The sequence below is a fragment of the Chamaea fasciata genome, unplaced genomic scaffold (assembly GCF_029207755.1).
Source record: "Chamaea fasciata isolate MVZ Bird 193981 ecotype frontalis unplaced genomic scaffold, bChaFas1.0.hap1 SCAF_25, whole genome shotgun sequence".
NCBI lineage: Eukaryota > Metazoa > Chordata > Aves > Passeriformes > Sylviidae > Chamaea > Chamaea fasciata.
Genome location: NW_027094110.1, coordinates 5111717 through 5138209, shown reverse-complemented (window position 1 = coordinate 5138209; position 26493 = coordinate 5111717). Strand labels below are relative to the sequence as shown.

Here is a 26493-nt window from a genome sequence, read left to right as displayed (position 1 = left end):
AAACTCAGCAGTACCTGCAGGATTCTAGTGGTGAGGGGCTGTCCCAGCCCGTTATCCCTGTTTCTGCTTGCTGGGCTCTGATCTATCAGATTTTATGAATTTCTTTTCAAGCCCTACCAGAAGGAAACACAAACCCCAAGGCTGATTGCAGATTTCTTTGCAGGGAAGGAGATGGAGCTCCAGGGACTCTTTTACAGATAAAAAACACTGGAGAAGGAGGGAGGAGCACACTGAACAGATTAAAACCTCCCCTTTTTTAAAAGGAAGTCTGGAATGACACCTGGATTTCCCCATGGACAGCACCACGAGAGGGAGACTCGCTCCTGCAGCAGACCTGGCAGTGCCCTTGGCACAGCTCTCTCCTGATCCACCCCCAGTTTCTGCTCCAAATCCCTGCCTTCCCACCTTTCCCCCCCTGCTGAGGAGCCCAAGGAGAGTAACAAAATGATTTATTTCATTCCCTCCTGGGGCAAAGCTCAGTTCCGTCCAGAAACCGTAAAAAACCTCTGGAGTTGGCAGGAGCAGCAGATACAGGTGCTGTGGGGAGGGAAGTCCCAGGAGCTGGGTGAACTGGACCAGTTCCTTTGGTCAGGGCAGGGGGTTGAGCTTTTGGGGGTCTCTCCCTCTTTTTCAAATATCCTTGATGACCTCCTCAAGCTCCTCTTTTGTGTACATGTGGAATTTCATCCCAGGCTCCACCGTGGCAAGCTGGAAGAGAAGGAACAAGGGGTTAAATGTGGCTGAGGAAAGCAGGGAGCAGCTGTTCCTTCTGATCTGCCAGACCAGCAGGATCATTCCAGCCTGGAACACGCTCCATGGCTCCCTAAAATAGCTGCCTGCTGCACAAATAGCTTTGAATTGACTCAGTCTCCTCAGAGGAGCAGCAGCAGGGGATTTTAGTGGGAACAGGCAGGCTCTGCTCCAACTTGATGGGGGAAAAGCCATCAAAACCTCCCAGGAGAGAATTCCTGCCTCTCCAAATGATTCTTCTCGCCCAGGGACCAAGGGGACAAATCCTGGCCTGTCTGGGAGCTGAGGGGGCTCAGGGTTGGCTCAGGGAAACTGAGGAAGAGATCTCTAAGGAAAACAGGGACAGGGACAACACAGTGTCAGGGCAGGCAGCCCAAACATTCCAGAGGCAGCACCAAGGATGAGGGACACTTGAATGACCAGCCTGGAAGAGAAACGTGAGCAGAAATACTCACACCTGGCTCAGGGATGGGAGCCCAAAGCAGGGACAGCTGTGTCAGTGGAAATGCCAAGGCTCCAGAGGGAGTTGGGATGCCCTGGAATGAGCTGGGCTATTCTGTAACAGGCTGGGATGCTCCTGAACTCACAGGCACTGACTGGGCACATGGTTTGATCTCCAGGGATCAAAGTGTGTGGATACAACCAATAAGCTGCAGGAAAGCTCTGGAGCATCCCAGCACATCCCAGAGCTCCCCCGAGGTGACTTCTCACAAACCTCCCCTCCACCAGCACAAGGGGAAGGACGTGATCCAGGGGCAGGGAGGTACCATGAGGTGTTTTTCCAAGTGGAAACATCCCAACCCTCAGCCTGAGAGCTCCTGCCAGCCCAGGTTTCACCCAGAGCTCTCAGAGAAGGCGGAGACACTTGGAGATGCCACTTCAGGCCCCTCAAATCATGGTTTGGGTTGGAAGGATCTTAAAGCCCATCCTGTCCCACCCCTGCCATGGGCAGGGACACCTGCCACTATCCCAGGTTGCTCCAAGCCTTGGACACTTCCAGGGATGGGGCAGCCACAGCTGCTCTGGGCACCAAACCACCTGTGCAGGGACTGGACGATCCTGGGCACAACCAGACTCAACAAGACCCAGATTTATGCACCAAAACCAGCTCTAAATACCGAAAAAACCTTTATGAACACCCAAAAGCAGCAGAGACACCAATTCCTTTGCTTTTGCACACCTCCTCTAACCTGTCCCTCACCTTCTCCCTATCCCAGCTTCACTCCACCACTCCCTGACAGGCTTCACAGGGAAGTCATCAACCTGAAATCATGAAGTTCTTTCAGGCTCCTGACCTTCACCATCAATGGATTTAACTCTTCCACAACCACACTTCCCCTCTTTGTTCCTCGATGGAAAATGCCACAGCAGCGTGGCTGGAGCCAAGAAATGGGAGAGGCACATACTTCTAGGAAGAATTCAAAGAAGAGGAGCTTCTAAGAGCTCTTCAGGTGGCAGATTTTCAGCCAGGGGGTGACTTGAGTCAATAGAAACCTTTTAATCCTCAGCACATTCCTGCCCTCCTTCCCCCCAACACGATTCCGCCCCACTCCAGGGCCGTGCCAAGCACAGTTAAGCCCTGTTAAACAGGGACATGACATCAGGATACTGTACACATTCCTCTGCCTGCACTGTACCAGGAGAAAATGTATGGCTAAGGGCTGGAAGAGCACCTGGGAAGGAGATTCCAGCAGCATGGCAAGATTTTGGGACAGAGTACCCAAGTTTTCATGTGCTGTTGGCCTTCCCCTCCAAGGGAAGTTGGTTAATCCCACCAGGACTGGTCCCCTGCAGCAACATTTAATACAGAAATGGGGTGAATACCTTCGGAATCTCTGGGAAAAAGTTTCCCAGCACTCAGATGGAAGGAATGGGAGGAGAGAGCAGCTCAGGAGCTGGAATGCCACACTTTGGAAAGGTCTGGTGTCTCATAACCCACCCGAAATAGAAGCAAACTCTATACACCAGCCTGACTTCTCATCTCCCAGTTACCCCACCCAGTGCAGAGGGTTTGGACCTTTTCCACCCAAAAAGGAGCCTGTGGAGCAGGTCCGGGGGCCAGGCATCCCCAGGGCTGTGGGTACTGCCTGCCCCCGGGGTTCCAGGGGCACAACCATTCCTGGAGGATCCTTGTTGCTCCCACCGGCCAAGGGATTTTTGGCACTGCCCCAGGACTAATATAGCAGCCCAGGAGCTGGGTAATTTTCATTCCTTCTAATATTACAAGCAGCAAGGCAAAAAAGAATGGCTAGATGCAGGGGAAGAACAAGCAGTCTGGGTGGTGTGTTGGGTTCTGCTGACTGAAGAAGGTCAGAGAACCCCTCCTGCTCATCACAGATTAGCCATGAAAACAGAACAGGCTCTGCACCTCTGGAAGGGAAAAGCTTCAACTCTTCCAAAATGCCCCACAGCGTATGATGGGAAAAGGGCAGGAACATCTGCAACAGTTGGCTCAGGAAGCCCTGAGCTGCTCCGTTCCTTGCTCCAGGGGCAATCCTGACTCCAGGAGGACTCACCTCGATGTTGGTGGCATTTAGTTTCTCCTCCATGACCTGTTTCAGGATGACCAGGGAAGATTTGATGGCTTCCTTTAGCGTCATGGACTGGAAAACAAATGGCTCATGGATTACACGCTGGAGGCTCAGGACGTGGTCCCTCTCCCTCCCCTTTCCCAAATCCCTTGAGCCAGGCAGCCAAGGGAGCAGCTTATCAAGGGATCTGCAGCATCCCTGGGAGATTGGAGCAGGGATATCCACAGGGACAGCCAAATCCTGCCTTTCTGAGATTTGAAAATGGTTAATTTGGACACATAAATCTGATGGGATTGGGACAGGACAGGCTGTTTCTGTTCACCAATTTCCTCCCAAAAAGCCAGATTCCCTCCAGGCAGAAGCCTCTGTGCTGCATTTAATCCAATAAATCCCATGCATCCCTAGAGCCAGAGGGATGTGCAACACAGCTGTTTCACTAAATTTGCACTTGAAAAAGGGTTGACAATCCAGGAAGTCCAGAATTTGGGTAATTTGGAGAATTCTAGTGAACAAATGAGTCTTTCCAGCCACTATCACTGATTGTGCTTTCCATTAGGGTTTTGTTTCTTACCACCCAAAATGGGCAACTCCCTCCTCATGGGGGAAAAAAAAAATCCTATTTAATATCAAACATGACCAGAACTTCCAGCACAAAAGCTGCTCCCTTCCCTGGGGAGGTGAAGGTGCTGGTGTGAGCTCAAGATGCTTCCAGCTGTATCCACACGGAGCCTGATGCTGACAGCAGCACTCAGAGCTCAGTTTTTACTTATAGAGAACTTCCTGACATGGCCTTAATTATGCCACAGGCAGAGTGGCTGCTGGAAGCAGCTTTACTCCTAGAGATCCTCAGCACCTACTCACAGGATCCACTGCTAAGGAGTGATCCTGCCCTGAGCGCCTCAGGCACCTCCTCTCCAGCCCAGTCCTAAATCCTCACTGGGGAGGGAATTAGGGGATCCTGGCAGGTGGTGAAGTCCCCCAGACCCACGAGATGTGACCCCAACCCCAAATGCAGCCCTTACCTTGTGGTAAACCTCCTGCAGGGAGCTCTGGGCTCCCTCGGAGGCGGAGCCGATGGCTCTGGCATCACACTGCACGAACGTTCCCGAGGGATCCATGTGGAACCTGCGGGGACAGGGGGTGACTACCTGCACCCCACATCACCCTGGGGTACCCCAAGAACTCTCTCACCAGCCCCCCAGAGCTCCCTGCACAGTTGGAGCTGGGATTCATCCCCAAGAGCTCCCAGGCTAGCAGCTCCCACACTGACACTGCCCTCTTTCCTCAGAGAACCATTTTCCTTTGGATTTCCCATCTTACCCTAATTTTTTTTTTTTTTTTTTAATAAATTCAGCAAGTTTTCCCTGCTGGAAGGCAGACCTGACTGGTCTGGCTCTGCCAAGCCTTTCCCACTTCCAGTGGGGCCATTTGGAGCCCTGGGTTCAGGTTACAGCTGCTCCAACACCTCCCCAAGGAATGTCACATGGATTATGTTACTGGTGGCTCTGCCGGTCCTTTAGGGAAAGGTAAGAATACACCCAGGACGAGAAGAGCTTTAATGCCTCCCTCCTCCCCAGGAAACCACATTTTTAAATAAAAAAACAAGGTTTTGGGGAAGATATGATGTCTTCTCTATGCCAAACAGGCAGGGGGGCTCTGGAAAGGGTTTAACAGGATTAACAAATATATCAGGGACATAATGGGATAAACCTTGAGGGTCTGGCTTAAGGAAAATCCCAGAATCGAGTTGTTAAAACAGCCTGGGAATTTTGCAGTGGAGGTTTGGTCTTTTCCCTGGATTAAGAGAGCACAACTCACAGCTGGGGTCCCTTCTCATCCACTCCCCCGAAGAGCAGAGCGACGCCGAACGGGCGGGACTGCGGGAGAAAGGAGGGAATGGGTCAGACCAGGGGAGGGAAAGGGGGTTCCCCAGCACCCCCCAATCCCCCCCAGATCCCACCATGGCTCCTGGATCAGCATCTTCCTCCCCAAACTGCAGGGCCAGGTTAGACACAGCCTGGGTCACACTCTCCACCGTCATCGTCTCGTTGTAGGTGAACCAGTGATTCTGCAGGAAAATCCAAACAAAGATTCCCATTATCCCCACGTTCCCTGCATGGTTGAGGTGGAGTGAGACCCTGTGTGGACACTTCCCTATGGAACTCAGGGCACAGCCACTTCTCCCATGGAAGCATCAGGGCAGAGTGTGATGTACAAAAATCCACAGGAAATTGGATACCGAGGCTTGGGATGCCAATAGGGAAATGCAAGGCTGAAGGGCTTTATCCCAATATCTGCTTTGGAAGTTATGTGCTACCCAGCTCTCCACAGGGTGAAAAAGTGCTGATTTGCAGGGGAAAACCCCAGGAAAATCCTTTGCAGCAGCACAGGTTTGTACCTGGGACCTCCAAGCACCTGAGGCATCCGGGAAATTTAAGAGGATAAAAATAAAACAAATATATCCAGTGTTTGGCCAGAACAGTCAGACAGCCCCTGGGCTCCCAGCAAGCCTCCAGCTTCCCACCAGCTTCTTTGATGGAATGATCCTCCCTTTCCCAGGACTTTCAGGGAGTTCCTGGGATTTGTGCTGCTAATTTAAGAACAGAGATGTTGGATCTTACCTGAGTCTCCACTCTGGCCTTGTCAATTAGAGTCTTTGCATCAGCTATTAGGCCACTCATAGCACACCCTGGAATGGGAAAGAGGAATCAGGAGTCATCCCACCCATTGTTTGGGATGTGTTTTCCCCCAGACTGCCCAAAGCCCACAGAAAACACAAAGGTCCCTGAGTGGGAAGGTGAGGAAGAGATTTGTCCCCCTGTGCTGGGCACTGTGAGGCCACACCTCCAATCCTGGGGTCAGTTTTGGGTCTCTCACAAGAAGGACATTGAGGGGCTGCAATGTGTCCAGAGAGGGGAACGGAGCTGGGGAAGGGGCTGGAGCACCAGGAGAGGCTGAGGGAGCTGGGAAAAGGGCTCAGCCTGGAGAAAAGGAGGCTCAGGGGGGACCTTGTGGCTCTGCACAGCTCCCCGACAGGAAGGGACAGCCGGGGGGGTCGGGCTGTGCTCCCAGGGAACAGGGACAGGAGGAGAGGGAACGGCCTCAGGATGGACCAGGGGAGGCTCAGGTCAGATATTACATAATTTTTTTCATGGAAAGTGTGGTCAGGCATTGGCACAGGCTGCCCTGTGAACAGTGGTGGAGTCACCACCCCTGGAAGGTTCAAAAAGCGTGGATGTGGCACTTTGGGACATGGATTAGGGGTGGTCTTGGTATGGTGGGACTCAATGATCTTGGAGGGCTTTTCCAGCCTCGAGGATTCCATAGGATTGAAACAGATTTGCTCCAGAACAACCTGCTGGGAAGGGGCCCTGGGTGCTCCACAGCCAGCAGATGCAGCAGGAGCCCCCAGCACAGATTCTGCTCTGGGGAGAGGGAGCTGCATCACAAGCTCCTGGGAGGAGGAAACTGGACTCTTGGAGCTTTTCTCATGCCCATGAAGCAGCAACACGGGAATTCTGGAGGTTTCCTGCCTTTCAGGATGATATATTTGGTCATGAGCCCACTGTGGACCACTCAGGGCGTGGGTGGCTCCAGGGTGGCATTAGTGATCCTGGAGAAACTGGCCCCAGTCTCAAATCAACCATAATTTCCTGCCCTCCCAGAGCTAAATTTGGGGTGAGCTTTCATGGTCACTGAGGCAGGGGGAAGTGCTTCAGCTGCCTCTTTCTGCTTCCTGGAGCTACATTCTGCTGGCTTGGAGCCTGGAAAACCAGTGACCAGGAGCTGGTGTGCACTGGGAGGGATGAGTGCTCCTGCTCCAGGCAGAACTGCCTGCAGGGAGGGCTCATCCCAAAACACAACTTCCCAAACTCCCAGGGGACAGAAATAAATCTTATCATAAATAATGCCCAGTTTTAGGGGTGCTCCCAGATCTGATCCAGAGGGACCCCAGGGCTGAATCCCTGCTCCATACCAATGTGGGAGTCGATCTCCACAATCTTCTCAATGCTGCTGGGCTCCATGAGGGGAGATGTGATCCTCTTCTCCACAGCCAGGCAAACTCCCTCCGAGGTCTGGATCCCAATGGCTGTGGAGCCAAGCTGCAAAACACCAACACAGGCTCCAGCTCACACAAATACCAGTGCTGATCCTGACTTATCTGCAGGTGTGTTGGGTTGAGTTCAGTTGCATCACCCACACACAAACCCACCCTGGCTTTGCGTGGTGGATTTTAAAGTTTATTCCCTGAAGTAGGAAATGGGGAAGGTGAAATCCACATGATTCCCAGGAGAACCCAGTGGGGCTGCTGCAAATCCTTCAGCCCTCAAGCAACAGCAGTTTGTGGAGCCTGGTGAGTGTAAAAGGCCCCGGGAATTCTCCTCTACCAGAGGGAAAAAAGAGTTCAAAGGGTGAGAGAATTTCCCACATCAGTACAAATCCCACTGCAGCTCTGGCTGGAGCACTTTTCATAAGCTCCTGTTCTCCCCAGAGTCCCAGGCAGCAAGTTCCACCCCAGGACTGCAGGACACCTCATTGTCACCAGGGCCACAAACACAGGGACAGATCTCAGGGGCTCCTGGCAGCCCTTGTCTGGATCCTGCCTTGATCCCATCAGCCCCTGCCTGGATCCCACCTCAATCACACCAACTGTCCCCTGAATTCTATGCTGATCCCACAAATCCCTGCCTTGATCCCACTTCCATCCCACCAGCCCCTGCCTTGATCCCACCATGATCCTGCCAACGCTTTTTTGGATCTTACCAGCTCCTAATCTGGATCCCACCAGCCCTTACACTGATCCTGCTTAATCCCACCAGCCCCCACATTGGCCCTACCTTAACCCCACTTTGATCCCACCAACTCCTAAACTTGATCCAGCCTTGATCCCACCAACCATTACCTTCACCCCACCTGGACCCCACCTCGCCCCCAGCACTCTCAGCTTTCCCACACCAGGGAATTTCCTGGCAGAAGTGTCTCAGCTGCAGCGTGGAATGCTCCCTCCCAACATCCACCTCAAGACAGGGGGTTTAATTTGAACCCCAAGATTCCCTGGAAAGCTGCACCTGCAGCCACAGCTATGGCAGGAGATCTCCCTGCTCCAGATCTATTTTAATTCATCAAGAATGGTCATCAACACCCTCCCAGGAGCTTTGATTTCCAAGTCCTTGATAATTTCATTACTTTTTCTGTTACATTATTACTTCATTCCTCTTTTTATTGCTCCAAGGAGCTCAAGCAACACAGGGAAGATGAAGTCAGGACCCTTCTCTTCAATCCAAACACCTCAGAGCTTTTTCCCTTCATCACTTGACCTGTTTCTTCCAAATTTACACTTAGTACCAATCAACATCCACATGCTATCAATATAATAAACAGGAATATTTATCAATTAAGGACATTTATCAGTTAAGGATATTTAATCCCCAAAGGCCATTTGACCCTGCAAAGGTGGGTTTGCTCCTAACAACCTTCATCTTCACGTTTAAATCCACCCAAAAAGTGTCTGGGGTTTGGTTTGGGGCTAAACAGCTCTGGATTGCATTTTGGTTGGGGATAAATCGTTTGATAGGACAGGGGAGGGAACATTCTGCTGAACTGTGGGGAAAATCGATGGGTTTTGGTTCTCAGTGACCCATAAAAGATCAGCACTGTGGCATGTTTGGCTGCAGGAAACAGACACAGCCTGGGCTGGTCCTGAGCAATCCATCCCTGGGGTTTGAAGGAGCCCCAGATGTCACAGTTTGAAAACCTTTTAAAAAGTACCTTTATGGCCTCGATGGCATATTCCACCTGGAAGAGCCTCCCCTCTGGAGAGAACGTGTTCACACCCCTGCAAGGACAACACAGACACGGTGAGAAGGGCAGGAAACCACTGGAATGCAAGTCCTGGCTCCAGGGTGAGGCCACCTGGGCACAGGTGACGCAGGTGGGGCAGCAGGGACGTGTCCCCCTCGGCACAGGACACTCCCAGGGGCTGGATTCAGGGTGGTCAGGGATGGGAACACAAGGAAAGGCAGCAGGTCAAGGGACAGGTGAGAAGCAGGTGGGACATCCCGGCACCCTGTGGGTGCTGGAAGCCTTCTGACTCCAAAGGGTGCAGCAGGAGAAAGAAAAGTCTTGTTTTACCATGGAATCCTTGTGGTTGGAAAAGTCCTTTGAGATCGTGGAGTCCAACCCTTCCCCCAGCACTGCCAAGGCTGCTGCCAACCCCTGTCCCCAAGTGCCACAGCCACGTGGGCTTTGAGCCTTCCAGGGATGAGCCCTCCACCCCTGCCTCAGGCAGCCTGTGTCAGGGATAGCCCTTCCCAAGAAAAAAAATCCCAATATCCAAACTAAACATCCGTGGCCCAACTTGGGGCCGTTCCCTCTCCTCCTGACCCTGTTCCCAGAGCCCGACCCCCCGGCTGTCCCCTCCTGTCAGGGAGTTGTGCAGAGCCACAAGGTCCCCCCTGAGCCTCCTTTTCTCCAGGCTGAGCCCTTTTCCAGCTCCCTCAGCCTCTCCCGGTGATCCAATCCCTTCCCCAGCCCCGCTGCTCCCCACCGGACACACGCTCCTTTCCCTGGACATCCCATCCCTGGACATCCCATCCCATCCCCGCACACCAGCCAGGGGCTCACGAGCTCCCCCCGCCCTCGAGTCCGTCCCATCCTGGCCACCCCCGGTCCCGCGGCAGGGCCCAGCAGCGCCGCGGGCTCCGGGCAGCTCGCGGTGCGATCCCGGTGCGGGAGGCGCCGGTCGGGGCGCCCAGGACGGGCCGGGCCGCGCCGGGCGCAGGCCCGTGACTCAGCCGCAGGCGCGGGCGGGCACTCACCGGTCGTACTCGGAGCGCGTGAGGAACATGGCGACGGCGGGGCCGGGTGGGGCCGGGGGGTCCCGGGGACTCCGGAGGTGCCGGGGGGGATCGGGGGTTCCGGGGGCACCGGGAGCGCCGCGGCCTCACCGGGGGCTGCAACGCCGCTTCCGGCCCCGAGCTGCACTTCCGCCCGCGCCGCCCGCCCATTGGGCAGCGACCCTGCGGCCCGGCCAATGGGAGGGTGAGGAGGGCGGGACCAGAGCGCAGGAGAGGGGCGGGGCGGGAATTGGAGGGCGAGGGAAGATGGGCGGGGACAGTGCTTGGGTGGGGCCAACGCGCGAGGGGCGTGGCCGGGTGGATGGGGCGTGGTCACAGCGCTGGGGCTTTGGGTGGGGGGCGTGATCTAAGCAGCGGGGCGGGGCACAGCGACAGAGGGCGTGGTCTGAGCGGGATGGGGCGGGGCGCCGCGGGGCGTGGTCATGACTGTGATTCCAGAGGCGGGGCCAGAGCAGCAGGGGGCGGGGCCTGCGAGCGCGCGCGGCGCGGTGCCGGGAGGGGTTCCCGGGAATGGGGACTCGGGAATGGGGTAGCAGGAAAGGGGTACCGGGAAGGGGCATCGAGCAGACGGTACCAGGGATGGGATACCGAGAAGGGGACGCCGGGAAGAAGCTACGGGAGGCGGTGTCGGGAAGGGGCTCCGGGACGGGCTGCAGGGAAGGGGATACCGGGAGGGGATACCGGGAGGGGGTGTATGCCCCTGGGCCCCCCGGGCCCATACCGGCACCCCAACGCCCGGTACACGGTGCGACGCCGTCAGCCTCCTTGCCAGCTCCGTTAGCGACCCCCGGCGGGCTTCCCGCCTCGTTCCAGCGCTCCGGACTACCGGGGGACAGGAGGAGCCGATGGCGGGACGGACCCCCCCCGGGGGGCGCTGCGCATCCCGCGCTGGCCGGAGGGCCTGGGGGCGGACCGGGGCGGGGGGCTGGCCCGGGGGGCCCGGGGCCGGCCCAGGGGCGCTGCCGGGGGCGGGGCGGTGCTGCCCGCCCCGGGGGCGGTGGGGTGCCTGGTGGCGGCTCCGCCAGCGGAGCCGTCCCAGCGGGCGGCGGAGGCAGCACCGACCGCCCCCGGCCCGGCCATGTCGGAGCCCGGCGCTCCCGCGGCCGGTGATAAACCGCCCCGGCTCCAGGTAGGGCTCCGGTGCGTCCCCCTCCCGGTGACCGCGGCAGGCTCCCGCTGCAGCCCCTTGGTGTCCCGGCACAGTTACCCGGGTGTCCCCCCGGGTGTCCCGGAGCCGATCTCCGGAGGAGTCCATGGTGTTCCAGTGCCGACCTCCGGAGAAGCCCACAGTGTCCCGTTGCAGCCGCCGGTGCGACCTCCGGTGCAGCGCCCCAGTGTCGCGGTTCAGCTCTCCGCTGTTCTGGTGCCGCGGCCGATGCCGTTCCCCCGTCCCCCAGGGCAGCCCCCTGCCCGGGGCAATCCCGTTGCAGTTTCCCCGGGGCAGCCTCCCGGTGCCCCAGTGCGGCCCCTCCGAATCCCCGGGGCAGTCCTCGGTGCAGTCACCCCGCTTTCCCGGAGCAGACCCCTCTTCACCGAAGTAACCCCCCGCCCGGAGCAGGCCCTTCGCAGCCCCCGATCCCCCGCTGCACCCCCTGTCCGGGGCAATCCCGTTGTGGCAACCCGGGGTTGCCCACGGTGCAGCCCCCCCGTCCCTGGGGTTGCCCCCCTCTCCCCCGGAGCAGCCGCTCTGGTTCCCCGGAGCGGAGCCCGGGGCAAGTCCCGGTGCCGTCCCGATGCTCCCTGGCTCCCGCCACTGTCTCCTGCAGGACCGTGTCCTTCGTGGGCTGCGCTGGGGCCGCCTCCAGGAGCCCCTGGGCTTCATCAAGGTGCTGGAATGGGTGAGTGACCCGCGGTGTGTCCCCCTACCCTGGGCCTGATCCCGGACCCCCCCTCACAGCCCCTTCCCCAGCACTGCTGTGTGCTGCCCCCCAAGGACGTGGGTCCCCCCAGATTTGGGGTGTCCCATTGCTTTCCTGAAGCCCCCCCAGAATGAAGGAATCCCAGACCTCCTCCCCCGTCCCTGCGGAGTTTCCTGCACCCCATCAGCAGCGGCAGTGGAGACCTCATTTCGGGGGCTCCGGGGGAGGAGGGGAGCAGGGCCACACGGACGCCTGGGTTCAGGCCACGAGCCCCTCCCCGGTGACCTTGAGCAGGTGGCTCTGCCCAGCCATGCCAAAGGGGACAGTGACATCGGGGTGTCAGGCCCCCGCCATCCCCACGGGCTCAGGGGGCACTGGTTGGGTGGGTGGGGAGAGGGATTGAGGGTCAGTGAGCCCCAGGAAAGGGGACCCTGGGGGCAGGGGGGGAGCCAAGCACCCGTGGCTCTGTCCCGTCCTGGCCGTGCCATGAATGGCTCCCTGTGAGATTGGATTTCAGGGTGGCATTTCTGCAGCTCAGCTCTGCCAGGGCCAGGGGGCTCCCGGGGGAAACTGAGGTACAGGGTGGACTCGGCCCTCTTTGGGCATCTCCCACCAAGAGAAGCCAGACTGAGGGGCTTTCCGCAATCCTACAGCTCTTTGGTTTGCATAATCCCACCCACGGAGGCTCTGGGCTCCCCCTGCCATTGAGGCCACCATATGGGATCAGATCCCACATGTATAGACAGCCCAAAAACAAAAACGAGGAGAAAATCCCTGGAGGATCCACCGACACTCCTGCTTAAACCCTGAGTGCCACACATGGGGCTGCCCATCCCTGCAGTGTCAGGCCTGGTGGCTTAGATTCCCCATTTCACCCGGCACGCTGGGAGCTCAGCCAGGAGGACTCGCACTTTGGGAATGGTGTTTTCCCAGCACCGTCATCCAAGAGATGAGGGCAGTGTGAGTCCAACGGCAAGGGAGGGCAGTGCTGGCTCCTGGGGAGGAGACAACTCCAGGGATCCCACCATGGGGATGCCCCCAGCTGTCTGGAAACCCACTCTGGCACTCAGTACCCTGCCCAAAATTAAGGGGGGGTTGGGGTGGGTTTGACCTTGGTGTCCCCAGCCCCCCCAACATGACCCCCGTCCACAAATCCCAGTGCCAGGAGAATCCCAGTGCTGGAGGGAGGCATCTGAGGCCAACAGCTGGAGGGGATGGCAGCTTGCCCACTACTGAGTGCCAGGGGATACAGCCTGCCCCCCAAGGATGAAAGTGGTCCCCCCCGGGCCTCAACATCCCCCCAGACCCATTGCTCTCTCCTGTAGCTCTTTGCCATCTTCGCCTTTGGCTCCTGCGGTTCCTTCAGCGGCGAGACCGGAGCCACAGTGAAATGTGACAGCGGAGAGATGACAGCCATCAGCATCCAGTTCGGGTACCCCTTCAGGTGAGGGGGTGCTGAGACCTGACACCCCCCAGGACTGTCCCCAGACAAGCTGGTTTGGGGTTAGACTCCCTTCCTGCTGGCAGGACCTCCATGGGACCACAGCCATGGTCTCTGCGGTGCCGTGTTCAGCTGGGGACCATCCATACCCTGACACCATGGGACATCCTCTGGCTTCAGTTCCTGACACCATCCAGGGGGATTCTTGTTAATCACGGAAGACCAGGGTGGGGAAGGAGGAGAATTCTCAGCACTCAGGGAAGGCCATGGGAATCCTGATTTATCTGAGCAGGCAACGATGGAGTTGGGCCAGATGGGAGTCACGGTTCTAACCCCTTTCCTCTGCCACCAGCCCCGTGCCAGGGCACTAGACCTTGGAAAATAATCCAGGTTATGGCAGTGGATCTGTGCCCTCCATCCCAGGGGATCACCCCAGCACTTATTCCATCCATCCCTCCAATTCCAGGGGGACCACCCCAGCCTGGTTATTCTAGCCATCCCTGTCATCCTCTCCATTCCCAGGGGACCAACCCAGCGTGGTTACACCACCTACCCCCACCATCCTCCCCATTCCCAGCCCCCTGACACCCCGCTCCCTCTATCCCAGGTTATACCAGATTCCCTTTGGGATGCCGACTTGTGAGGATGAATCAGAAGCCCGCACCCTGTACCTCGTTGGTGATTTCTCCGCTCCCGCCGAGTTTTTCGTGACCCTGGGGGTCTTCTCCTTCCTCTACTCCATGGCGGCTCTGGTGCTCTACCTCCGCTTCCATTCCCTGTACACTGAAAACACGAAGCTCCCCTTCACAGTAAGGCAGGCTCATCCCCCGGGACACGGTGAATCCAGCGCCATGCCAGCATGGCAGCTGATCCCCATCTCTCATCCTGGCAGGATTTCTGCGTCACCGTCTGCTTTGCCTTCTTCTGGCTGGTGGCAGCGGCGGCGTGGGGCAAGGGGCTGAGCGACGTGAAGGCAGCCACACGCCCCTCCACCCTCATCTCTGCCATGGGGGTGTGCCAGGGCGATGGGGTGGTCTGCAACGCCGGCACCACGCCGGCCATGGGGCTGGCCAACATCTCAGTGGTGAGGGCCATAGGCACACACGTGGGCACACATGGCCAAAGACGTGTAGTTTTTCCTTTGGGAGCACAGTTCAGGGGGTTCAAGCAGAGCTGAGCGGCACACCTGTGCACACGTGCAACCCACAGGCTGCAAACGTGTGCGTGTGAAGGCACAGCAGTGCACACGTGTATGCATGGGACAACACACGTGCAGGTGTGAGCACACCCCGCATGCACAGCGGACACGTGCACACCTACAGGTGCTCACATGTGTACGCTCACACACTCGTGTCCTTGTGTGTGCACACGTGTGCCAGATTCCTGAGTTCAGCCAGGAGAGGGCAGTGGGAATGTGGGCACACAGATGAAAATATGGGCACACGCATGGAAATGTGGGTGAAAACATTCCACAGCCTTGGTCCTACGGGATGGGGGATCCACCCCGCACCCCCCCAGCCACCAGGGACTCCCAGGATAGGGTGGGTGGTGGTGATGCAATCCCTGGAATTGGTTTTTGGATGTGTGGGGTGCATGATGTGCATGGGGGCATAGGGCATGTGGGGTGCATGAGGTTTATGGGGCTCATGGGGTACATGGGGTGAAGTGGGGTGCATGAGGTGCATCTGGCTTGTGGGTTGCACAGGGTACATGAGGTGCATGAGGCACACGGGGCATACAGGGTCCATGGGGTGCACAGGTTGCGTGGCCCATATGGGGCACACAGGGTGCATAAGGTGTCTGATGTGCATGGAGTACATGGGGTATATGGGGAGTATGGGGTGTGTGGAGCACAGGACCTGGGTTACACGTGGGTTATGTGGGGCATATGGAGCACTGTGGGATGTACAGGAATTATGGTGTGTATGTGGTGTATAGGGTACACACGATGTATAGAGTACACAGCGTGTAGGGAATGTATGGAGCGCACGGGGTGTATGGGGGGCATAGGGCAGACACGATGTACAGGGTACATGGAGTGTAGGGAATGTGTGGGGTGCATGGGGTGCATGGGGGGGCATAGGGTAGACACAATGTACAGGGTACATGGGGTGTAGGGAATGTGTGGGGTGTATGGGGGGCATAGGATAGACACAATGTACAGAGTACATGGGATGTCGGGAATGTGTGGGGTGTATGGGGTGTATGAGGGGCATAGGGCAGACACAATGTACAGGGTACATGGGGTGTAGGGAATGTGTGGGGTGTATGGGGGGCATAGGATAGACACAATGTACAGAGTACATGGGATGTCGGGAATGTGTGGGGTGTATGGGGTGTATGAGGGGCATAGGGCAGACACAATGTACAGGGTACATGGGGTGTAGGAAATGTGTGGTGTGTATGGGGGGCATAGGATAGACACAATGTACAGGGTACATGGAGTGTAGGGAATGTGTGGGGTGTATGGGGTGTATGAGGGGCATAGGGCAGACACAATGTACAGGGTACATGGGATGTCGGGAATGTATGGGGTGTATGGGGGGGCATAAGGCACAAACTATGTACATTGTACATGGGGTGCTTGGAGCTCATGGGGTGCTGGTGTGTGGGGTGCTGGTGCTATGCTATGCTATGCTATGCTCTCCCTTCTTCTCTGTCATGTCCCCTCTCCCCCTTCCCTTTCCTGCAGCTCTTCGGGTTCCTCAACTTCCTGCTGTGGGCCGGGAACTGCTGGTTCGTGCTGCGGGAGACGCCGTGGCTGCGGCCGCCCGAGCCCCGCGACAGCGCGGCCGAGCAAGGCGCCATCGACAAGCAGTAACCCCAGGGGACCGACCCAGCCCGGGGACCTCGCGCCGGCCGCCGGCCCGGGGACGGGGTGTCGCTGTCCCCGGGCTTGGAGCCGCCGGGGGTTCGGATGCTGAAAGGGGACACGGAACCCCGGGGGTCCCGCTTGTTGTCGGGGGCTCTGTGTGTCACCCCGAGGGGTCCGTGTCTGTATGGGGCGCATAAAGTCCTGGGTACCAGCTCTGGATTGGGGCTCCCGGTGTCTGCCTCGGTGTGGAGGTGCGCACACGCCCCTGGGCGTCCTGGTCCATGTAGGGATAAACCGGTCCCCACCTCTGATACAGGGTTAACTGCGGACCTCAGATCAGTATTGGGCTAATGGAGAGTCTCAGACAGGTAACAGGGGGCCCCAGACCGGTAAAAGGGTCATCAGGAACCCCAGTCCAGTACTGGGATAATATTGGGAACACCACTCCAGTATAGGGATCACCTGGGACCCCAGCCTGGTGTGGGAATTATGGCGGGGACTCCCAGCTGCATATAGGGATAACAGGGAACCCCAGAGCAGCAGAAGGATAATGGGGGATCCTAGGCTGGCCTAGGCGTCACGGAGATCCCCAGCCCCGTACAGGAATAACCTGGAACCTCAGCCTTGTATGGCAATACCCTGGGCTCACAGCCCAGTATAGAAATAACTACACCAGACCCCAGCCCGTTATGGGAATAGCTGGCGTTCTGAGTCCGCTATGGGGATAACAGGGAACCCCAGCCGAGTATAGGGACACTGACTGCCGCATACCTGTTATAGGGATCCCGGGTACCCCCATCCCCGCATAGGGATAACAGGAGACCCCAGCCTGGTACAGGGATCACTTGGGACCCCCAGGCCAGTGCGAGATAGCGGGTGCCCGACAGCAGCTCGGTGTGGGGATACCTGGTGGCCCATGCCGCTGCGGGCTCCCGGGGTCGGGCCGGGCGGGGGTCGCGCCGGGACTACCGTGCCCGTGGTGCCGCGGGGCGGGCGGGGCGCGCGGCGCATGCGCGGGGCGGGGGCGGCGCGGGGGGGGCGGCGGTGCCGCGGCGGCGGCGGCGGCGATGGCGGCGGAGCGGCGGCCGGTGCCCGGCCTGGACGAGTTCGCGGGGCAGAGCTGGAGCGCCTGGGTGGAGCGGGCCGGGCCGCCCGCCGACACCGGTGAGGGCGGCGGCGGCGGGGGCGCTTCGCGACCGGGGCCGCGCCCGCCGACCCCCGGTCCGAGCGCCGCCGCGCGGCGGGCGGGCAGCGGCACCGGGAGAGGGGAGTCCGGCAGCGGGAACCGGGAGCAGGGCATCCTGCACCGGGCACTGGGAACGGGGCATCCTGCACTGGGAACCGGGAACGGAGCATCCTCCACCGGGCGCTGGGAACCGAGAGCAGGTTCTGCACCGGGCAGCAGGAACGGCTCGTTCTGCTCTGGGAACGGGGCACCGGGAACGCGGCATCCTGCACTGGGCAGTGGGAAACGGCGCTGGGAACCCTGCACTGGGCATCGAGACCCGGCACCCAGTACCGGGACCTGGGCGCACAGCAGAGGGTGCCGGGTCTCGATGCCCAGTGCAGGGTTCTCGGTGCCCAGTTTCTGGTGCCGGGTGCCCGGAGCAGGTTGTCCTGGCATGTCCTAGGATGTTTCCTGGCACTGGGAACTGGACACCTGGGGCGAAGCATCCTGTACTCGCACCTGGCACTGGGAACAGGGCGGCCAGACCTGGCACCCTGCACCGGGAACCACACTGGGAATGGGGCACCCTGCACTGGGAACCAGACATTGGGAAAGGGGCACCTTGCACTGGGCACCTGGCACTGGGAAACAGGGCAGCAAGATCTGGCACCCTGCACTGAGATCCTGGTACTGGGAATGAGGCACCCTGCACTGGTACCCTGGTACTCAGAACTGAACACTCTGCACTGGAAAGCAGACATTGGGAATAGGGCATCCTGCACTGGTACCCTGGTACTGGGAATGAGGCATCCTGCACTGGTACCCTGGTACTGGGAACTGGGCACACTTGCACTGGAACCAGACATTGGGAATGGGGCACCTTGTGTGGGCAGATCTGGAATCTGGCACTGGGCATCCAGACCTGGCACCCAGTACTGGGAACTGGGCACCCAGCACTGGTGACCATACACTGGGAATGAGGCATCCCACACTGGAATATGTGGAAACAGGAATGGGTCATCCAGCCCTGGGCACTGGACAATGGGAATAGGACATCCTGCAGTGGGTACCTGGCACCAGGAACTGGGCACTGGGAACTTTACACTGGGCATCCAGACCTGGCACCCAGTACTGAGAACTGGGCACCCAGCACTGAGCACTGGGAATGGGCAGTTCCTGCACTGGGAATGTGGCATCCAGCACCGGGCATCTGGCAGGAATTGGGACTGGGAACCTGGCACTGTGCAGCCAGACATGGTACCAGGAAGTGGGCACTCAGCACTGGGCATTTGGCACTGGGAACAGGGCATCCTGTACTGGACACGCAGCACTGGGAACTGGGAATGGGGCATCCTACAAAAGGTGCCCAATACTAGGAACCAAACACTCGGAATCTTGTACTGGACACTGGGCACCTGGAACAGTGAACCCTGTGCTTGCACTGAGAACTGGGCACTAGGCAGCCACACTGGGATTCAGGAACTGGCCAGCAGGATCTCTGCACTAGGAACTGGACACCCGGCACCAGGCACCCCAGTCTGCCCACTGGGAACGCTGTGCCTGTCACAGGGAGCCAGTTATTGGGTGTCCCGTCCTGGATTCCAGATATCCCGGGCGCAGTGGACACTGGTGTGAACAGAGCAGTAACTGGAGAGCCTGGACTGGGAATTAGTGGCCACCATTATCCCAGAGCAGGCAGGAGGTACTGGGAGTCCCGGGTGGGGGGCTGGGCATCACATGCTGGGCACTGGGATATCCTGCCCTGGGAACTGGGGAGGGCACACTGGGAGCCAGGTGCCCCTTACTGGAAGCTTGGCAGTGTCCCAGTGGGCTCTCAGCACTGGGACTGGCTGTCCCAGACTGGGCACCAGTCATGGTGCATCTGAGTGGGTCTGGGAGCCCAGTATGGCACAGCTGGATGGCACTGGGCACCCAGTGTGGCATGGCCAGGCAGACAGGACTGGTTACCCAGTATGGCACAGCTGGATGGAACTGAGTGCCCAATATGGCATGGCCTGATAGGACTGGGGATGGACCGGGCACCCAGTTTGGCACAGTTGGCCAGGTCACCATCACCACTGGCTCAGTGGCCACCAGTCCCCCCAGAACAGAGCCCAGGACACTGGCCAGGCACAGCCAGTGGAGCCACGACTGTATGGGAACCAGGGTGTCCCAAGAGTGTCACGTCCTGGGACCAGGATGTCTGCGAGGGTGTCATGTGCCAGGACTGGGGTGTCCTCAGGGATGTTACATCCCATCCAGGATGGGGCTGTCTCTAGGGGTGTCCCATCCCAGCACCAGAGTGTCCTCAGGGATGTTCCATCCCAGGGCAAATGTGTCCCAGGGGTGTCACATCCCAGGACAGGGTTTTCCCAGGAGTGTCACATCCCATACTGGGATGTCACCAGGAACATCCTGCTGGCACTGGGCTGTCAGGATGGTGACCCTGGAGATGGTGACGCACCACAGGGCGATGCCACTCACAGGATGGATCTGTCTCTGGTCTAATTTTGTCTGGTTTAATTGTTCCAGGAGCAGGAAAGCCAGGACCATCCCCCTGTGGGAGCACCGGGACCATCCCTGTGCCAGCCACTGACAGGATTTTGTCTCTGGCAGGATCAGGGTCAGAGCTGGAGGAGAATGGGAAGACTGGCAGCAAGAAACTGGACACCATGACCCTGATTAAGGAAGGTGAGCTCCTCTCTGAGGTGAAAGCCAGCATTTCAGGGCTGCGTGAGCCACCAAGCTGGGATCGTTGTCTGCAGTGCTTCTGGCAGCACCAGGTCTGTGCCAGCTGACCGAGCTCTCCCCACAGACATGGACATCTTCGGGCACTGCCCTGCGCACGACGAGTTCTACCTGGTGGTCTGCAACCACTGCAGCCAGGTGGTGAAACCCCAGGCCTTCCAGAAGCACTGTGGTGAGCCAGGGAGTTCCAGGAATGGCTGTTCCACCCCGTGGTGCTGGGAAGAGCACCGGGAATGCCAGCGGGGCTGGCTGTGGGGGTGCAGCCTGTGGGCAGGGAGGGGGCTCGCAGCGGTGCAAGCTCTGCTGTGGGCTAACAGCGAGCTTATCCCACCCCATCCCATCTCCATCCCTCCTGGCAGAACGCCGGCACGGCCCCCTCAGCAAGCTCTACGCCCGTGCCACCGCGTGCCACGTCGCCGTGAATGGGCAGCCGGTGCCTGGCAGGACCCCCGGAGCGGCCAAAGCCCTGCAGGAGAAGCATCCTGGTGCCCGTGGGAGAGCCCAGCCCCTCCCTGAGCACACGGACAAGGATAACAACCTCTGGTGAGAGCGCTGGGACGGGCGACACCGCTGCTCTTGTGGGGTCGCTTTGATCCCACCCCTCCTCCCCAAAACTTCTTTCCGCAGCTTGTTTGTGCCCGTGGTGAACCTGGAGAAGATTCCCAGCATTCCCAAACCGGACGGGCACGGGATCAAGGTGCCCCCTAAAGCCGTCCCCACCAACTCCAAGGAATCCCTGGGGAAAGCCGCGGCTGCCGCGGTGCCCAAAGATCCCCCGGTGCCGGCCGGGGTCGGGGGGGATTCGGCCATGCCGGAGAACATCCCTGCTCCGGGGGAGAAGGATGTGGGGGCCCCCAAACCGCTCCCCAGGTCCCACAGGAAGCTGGCGCGTGAGTCCCCCCTTTCCTTGCCGGCCATGGGGGTGGGATGATGATGATAATGATGATGATCCCAGCGGGACATCCTGGTGCCGGAATTCCGGTGGCCAGGTTTAGCAGTAGGGTAGGTAGCAGGAGAGTGGCTCCCCCTGCTCCTCTGGCGGGTTGGGGGGTCCTTGCCATCCCCCCAGTTCCTGTCATCCTGCAGGTCTAGGGTCCCCACTTGACTGCAACCCCAGCAAGAACGGGAGCTGAGGATGGATCCCCAAATTCGCCCGTGTTCATCCAAAAATGGGGGTCAAACACGTGGCCCCCATAAAAATATGGAGGTAGAAAACGCATCCCCCCACAATATGGGGGTTGAACTTGTGTCCCCCACAAAAACATGAGAATTGGATTGGTGACCCCCAAAAATATGGGCGTCAATGTGCATTACCCCCAAAATATGGGAGTTGAATAGGTGGCCCCCAGAATAGAGGGGTTGAATATATGTCCCCCCAAAAATAGGGGGTTTGGATGTGTATCTCTTCAAAATATGGGGGTCAACTGTGTCACCTCGAAATATGGGTGTTAAATGCATGGTCCCCCAAGATACGGGGGTTAAATACATGTTCCTCCCAAAATACGGGGGTCAAGTATGTGTCCTCTGAAAATGTGGGGGTTGAACACGCGTCCCCCCCAAAAATATGGAGGTTGGACATATGTCATCCCAAAATACGAAGGCTGGACACATATTCCCCCAAAATATGGGGGCCAAATGTGTTGTCTGTCCCAAAATATGGGGGTATAACACACGTGCCCCCCAAATATGGGGGTCAAACTTGTATCACCCCAAAATATGTGTCTCAAATGTGTGTGCCCCTCCAAAATATGGTGTTTGGACATATGTCACCCCAAAAGATGGGTGTTGGACACATATTCCCCAAAATACGGGAGTCAAACGTGCACCCCTGCCCCCAAAATTGCCAGCTGCTGCTGTGCCCACAGACACTCCCAGGTGATAGCAATGCCATTAGCAGGACCCAGGTGAAAATGAGGGGGGGGGGGTCACCCCAGGGAAGGGGCAAAAAAAGGGGGGGGGCTCACCTTGCAGAGGGGCAAAAAGGGGAGGGAACAGCAGATGGTGACCCCCCCCACCCCTCAAAATTTCTCAGGGCTGTGTCCCCCCCTGAGAGCTGCTCAGAGGAGTGGGTGCTCCATGCCCAGCCCCAGTGGGGGGGTTGGGGTGCCGCCCCAGCACCCGCTGCCTCCCTGTCCCCCCAGGTAAGGAGTGTGACCTGAACCGGCAGTGTGGGGTGCGGAACCCTGACACCAACAAGCTCTGCACCCGCCTGCTGACCTGCAAGGTAGTGGAAAATGGGGAGGGGAGACACCCCAATATCCCACCCTGGGTGTTTTTGAGGGTCCTGAGCCCCTCTCTGCTGTCACCCAGATCCACTCGGTCCACCAGCGCCGGGAGGTGCAGGGGCGGGCCAAGGATTTCGATGTGCTGGTGGCCGAGCTCAAGGCCAGCACCCGCCGAGGGGACCCCCCGAAAGATAGGAGCCCCCCTGAGAAGGAGCCACTGCACCCTGCCCTGCAGGACACCCCCTCACTGCTGCAGCCCCCCAGTACCCCTCCCTGCCGAGCCAGGCTGTCCCACTGCTTGCACCCTCCCAGGTGAGTACCCCATGGATTGGGGGGGGTCTCCTCTCACCTTTCCCCACCTGAATTGGGGGGGATGCATTGAAAGGGCAGGAATGGGAGTGGGGATTTGGAGGGGGGTCCATCTCACCCCCTCCTCACCTGAACTGGGGGGGGATGTGGTTTGGAGCAGGGATTTGGGGGGTCCTGTCACACCCCCTCCCCACCTGAATTATGGGAAGATGTGGCTGGGAGTTGGGTTTTGGGGGGTCCCATCTCACCTTTCCCCACCTGCACTGGGGAGGGCAGTAGGAATGTGAGTGCAGAACTGGGGGGTCCTGTCTGTGCCCCTCTGCACCTCAGCTGGGAGGGAAAGTGGGGATTTGGGGGGGTCTCATCTCACCTTTCTCCACCTGAATTGGGGGACACATTTTCAGGATTAGGAGTGAGGATTTGGGAGGGGGATATTGTTTCACAGTGACTCCCCCGCCCAGTATCGAGCACCCCAAAACTTCCTCTCTGGTGCAGGGCCCGAATTTCCTCCGACAGTGACCCTGAGGATGCTCCGGCCACCTCCGGGGAGGGGAGCACGGGAGGATTCCCCCTCCCCCTGCCCAAGGGGGGCAGCCGCGTGTCCAGCGAGGAGAGCGAGGAAGAGGGGGCCGAGGAGCTCCCCCGGACCCCGGTGCGCCCACCACGGCCTCAGGCGGTGAGTGAGGGGACCCCGGAGTAGGGCAGGGACCCCCAACTCCGCCAGCAACCCATCCACGTGTCCTCTTCCCGGCTCCGCGCCAGGAGGGGGGGTTGAGGCGGGGGCTTGGGGGGGCTGCAGTGACCCTGGCACGGTGCCCCCCCAGTTCTGCACCTTCGGGAGCCGCCTGGTCACCCCGGGCTGTTACGTGTTCGACCGACGGCTGGACCGGTTCTGCGCCGCGCTGGGCTCCATGCTGGAGCGGCACCTGAGCGCCCACAGGTGGAGGTGAGGAGGGGCCAGGGGACAAAAGCGCCCGGACACAGCGAGGGCCTGTGCTCCGCGGGGTCCCAGCATGGTGTTGGGATTGAGGGGGAGGAAGGGAGTGGGGATTTTGGGAGGTTTTGTTGCGTCCCCTCCCCGCGGGGTAAGGTGAGGATGCGGCAATGCGAGAGGGAAACTGGAGGGAGTCTCATTTCACCCCGTTCTGATCCAAAGTGATGAGGATAAGGTGGGGATGGAGGGATGGGAGGGGGGATTTGGGACCCCCTCCCTACGTGAATCAGGAAGGATTGGGGGGACGAAAATGGGAATGGGGATTTAAGTGATCCCGTTTCACCCCCTTCTCACCCGAATTGGGAAGGACAAGATGGGGACGTGGGACTGAGAGCAGAGATTTTGGGGTGGGGCGGTGTTCACCCCCTCCTCACCTGAGCTGGGGTGGAATAATGCAGGGGTGTAATGGGGATTTGAGGGGATGTCCTGTTTCATCCCTTCCCATCCAAACTCGGGAGGACAAGGTAGGGATGTGGGGCTGGGAGTGAGGATTTGTGGGGGCTCCCATCTCACCTTGAACTGGGGAGGACAAGGCCGGGTTGGAGGGATGGGAATGGGATTTGGAGGGGTCCCACCTCATCTCTCCCGCCCTGAACTGGGGGGATGTGGTTGGGAGCGGGACTTTCGGAGCAGCCCCCATCTCACCCACCCCCTCCCTTCCCACAGGAAGATCCCTCCAGCCGTCGTCCCCCCTCTTCACCTCCCCGCAGCCCCCCCCAGCCCCGCTGCCCCCCTTCACGGCCCTGCAACCCCTTCCCCGCCCCTCCGGACCCTCTCGGCGGCGGGGGGGTGCCGGGTCCCCACCAGCCTCACCTACACCGTGGGGTCCCCGCCCGCGGCGGCCGCCTGCAGCCAGCCCGAGTGCGGGGGAGGGGGCACGCAGGCCATCACCTCTCCCCTCCCCGCCAACACCCCCTCGCCCTCCTTCAGCAAACTGCCCCCCACCAAGGCCAGCAAATCCCCCCGGGCACGGGAGGCGTCCGGCGGGATGGACACGGAGCCCCGGCCCTGGCAGCCCCCCCTCACGGCCGGCAGCCCCCCTTACAAACGGACCTGTTTGGGGGACAGCGTCAAGGGCAAAAATCAGGGCTTGACTCCCCCCGGCAAGACGAAACTCACCCCGCCGGCTTCGCCCTCCATCGCCATTCTCAACGGGACCCCGCGGGTGCGCCGGCTGCCCCCCGCCCAGCCCTGCCGTGCCCCGCCCGCTGCCCTGGACCCCCAAACGTCGCCGCTGCACGGGCTGGGGGGGCCCCCCCGGGGGCTCTCCGAGGATGAGGTGAAAAAGCGCAAGAACGCGGCCACCTACTGCCGACCCCTGAAGCCCAAAGCCGCGCCCCCCCTGCCCGGCCCCCCGGCCCCTCCCGGCTCCGGGACCTCCGCCTCGGGGGGCTCCATCCGCAGGAAGAAGCCGGGGACGCCCCTGGGTTTCGAGGAGAAGAGGAGCGTCCTGAAGGTAGGGCTGGGGGGTGTGGGTGGGTGGGGAAGCAGGGGGACCCCCCCTCGGGGTGACTGGGAGCAGCAGGAGGTGGGGTGGAGCACTGGGACAGGGGTCAGTGTGCCCTGAGACATTCCCCGTCCTGGGGGGACACCGCGGTCCGGAGGGGGAACAGCACGGGGACAGCTTGCTCTGGCACCGGGGGACACCCTGTCCTGTGGGGGGACACCGTGAGGACCTCCCCGACCCTGGGGACACCGAGGGGCTCCCCTGACCCTGTGGAGAGTCCCCGCGGGTCCCCACCACGCCGTGTCCCCAGCGTTCCCCCCTAGGGCTGACTCGTCCCCTCTCCCCCTGCAGTCCAAAGCCCATTAACAGAGGGGTCACCGGGGGCCCCCCTGTGTCCTCCCCACCGGGAAACGCCAGAAAAACCGATGAAGGGGAAAAAAAAAAAAAAAATCCCAAGGAAACACGAAGGAAAATCTCAAACTTCCAGAAAATACCTCAAAACTCTCAGTTCTGTTCTCTTGCTGCTAAACCAGCCCCGGGACGGGGGGGGCGGCACTGGGGACCCACCCGGACCTCCCGGGGCCCCGTCGGCCGCGGATATTTATAAGAAACGGTTGTTGCTGTTTTTGTTCTTTTTGTAAAAAAAAAAAAAAAAAAAAAAAAAAAAAAAAAAAAAAAAAAAAAAAAAAAAAAAAAGAGTTGCGTAGTGGGGAGGGGGCCAGGGGGTCTTTGGGGGATGTGGGAGCTCAGGGGCATACTGGGGACCGTAGGGAATTATTGGGGGGCTGGGGGAGTCACTGGGGAGCTGGGGGGGGGTCACTGGAGTTACTGAGTGTTGAGGGGGCAGTGGGGTACTGGGGGGCTCGTTGGGGGGGGCTGTGGAGGGTTACTGGGGAGAAAAGGGGGTCTTTGGCATGCTGGGGGGCTGTGGGGCTGGGCAGGGGTTCATAAGGGTCTTTGGGGGTGCTGGGGGGCTTACTGGGGACTATAAGGGGTCTTCGGGGTGCTGCAGGGTGGGCAGGGCGCCATAACGGTCTTTGTGGGGCTGGGAGTTGGTCAGTGGGGTCACTGAGATTCTGGGAGTTGGTCAGTGGGGTCACTGAGATTCTGGAAGTTGGCCGGGGTGCTCAGTGGTGGTCAGTAAGGTCATGGGGGTGCTGGGGAGGCTCAGGGAACTCATTGGATGGGGACCATAGGAGGTTTTTGGGGTGCTCGGGGGGCAGGTGGGGGCTCATAAGGGTGAGTGGGATTCATTGGGATGCTGGGAGAGTGCAGGGGACCATAGAGGGTCTTTGGGGACCAGGGGGAGTAGTGGGGTCATTAAGGGGCTGAGGAGATCAGTGAACTGC

General features: G+C 59.4%; 3 protein-coding genes across 3 annotated transcripts; 2 read left to right on the top strand and 1 right to left on the bottom strand.

The window, feature by feature from the left end:
• Window positions 1-432: 432 nt before the first annotated feature.
• PSMA5 (proteasome 20S subunit alpha 5) lies at window positions 433-10243 on the bottom strand. The gene is made up of 9 exons (XM_066204008.1): window positions 10100-10243; window positions 9051-9117; window positions 7258-7384; window positions 5903-5970; window positions 5242-5349; window positions 5100-5158; window positions 4304-4406; window positions 3267-3353; window positions 433-708 (listed from the first exon to the last, which is right to left on the bottom strand). The coding sequence occupies exons 1-9, from the start codon at window positions 10126-10128 to the stop codon at window positions 631-633; spliced, it is 726 nt and encodes a 241-aa protein (XP_066060105.1). The 5' UTR covers window positions 10129-10243; the 3' UTR covers window positions 433-630.
• A 909-nt stretch (window positions 10244-11152) lies between these two features.
• Window positions 11153-16472, top strand: SYPL2 (synaptophysin like 2). The gene is made up of 6 exons (XM_066203975.1): window positions 11153-11267; window positions 11905-11976; window positions 13323-13441; window positions 14046-14247; window positions 14331-14522; window positions 16131-16472. Exons 1-6 carry the CDS (start codon window positions 11217-11219, stop codon window positions 16257-16259), a joined length of 765 nt encoding a protein of 254 aa, XP_066060072.1. The 5' UTR covers window positions 11153-11216; the 3' UTR covers window positions 16260-16472.
• An 824-nt stretch (window positions 16473-17296) lies between these two features.
• Window positions 17297-25792, top strand: ATXN7L2 (ataxin 7 like 2). The gene is made up of 11 exons (XM_066203974.1): window positions 17297-17417; window positions 20038-20112; window positions 20237-20341; window positions 20529-20712; window positions 20797-21059; window positions 22311-22393; window positions 22480-22706; window positions 23199-23379; window positions 23528-23649; window positions 24364-25153; window positions 25496-25792. The coding sequence occupies exons 1-11, from the start codon at window positions 17321-17323 to the stop codon at window positions 25508-25510; spliced, it is 2142 nt and encodes a 713-aa protein (XP_066060071.1). The 5' UTR covers window positions 17297-17320; the 3' UTR covers window positions 25511-25792.
• The last annotated feature ends 701 nt before the right edge of the window (window positions 25793-26493 follow it).

Coding starts and splice junctions, on each gene's coding strand:
- PSMA5 (XM_066204008.1), bottom strand. CDS start 10,128: ATGTTCCTCACGCGCTCCGAGTACGACCG. Junction 5,971..7,257: donor GGAGATCGACTCCCACATTG/GTATGGAGCAGG, acceptor TTCCCATTCCAG/GGTGTGCTATGAGTGGCCTA. Junction 5,350..5,902: donor AGGCCAGAGTGGAGACTCAG/GTAAGATCCAAC, acceptor ATTTTCCTGCAG/AATCACTGGTTCACCTACAA.
- SYPL2 (XM_066203975.1), top strand. CDS start 11,217: ATGTCGGAGCCCGGCGCTCCCGCGGCCGGTGATAAACCGCCCCGGCTC. Junction 11,977..13,322: donor TCATCAAGGTGCTGGAATGG/GTGAGTGACCCG, acceptor TCTCTCCTGTAG/CTCTTTGCCATCTTCGCCTT. Junction 14,248..14,330: donor ACACGAAGCTCCCCTTCACA/GTAAGGCAGGCT, acceptor TCATCCTGGCAG/GATTTCTGCGTCACCGTCTG.
- ATXN7L2 (XM_066203974.1), top strand. CDS start 17,321: ATGGCGGCGGAGCGGCGGCCGGTGCCCGGCCTGGACGAGTTCGCGGGG. Junction 20,713..20,796: donor GACAAGGATAACAACCTCTG/GTGAGAGCGCTG, acceptor TTCTTTCCGCAG/CTTGTTTGTGCCCGTGGTGA. Junction 22,707..23,198: donor CACTGCTTGCACCCTCCCAG/GTGAGTACCCCA, acceptor TCTCTGGTGCAG/GGCCCGAATTTCCTCCGACA.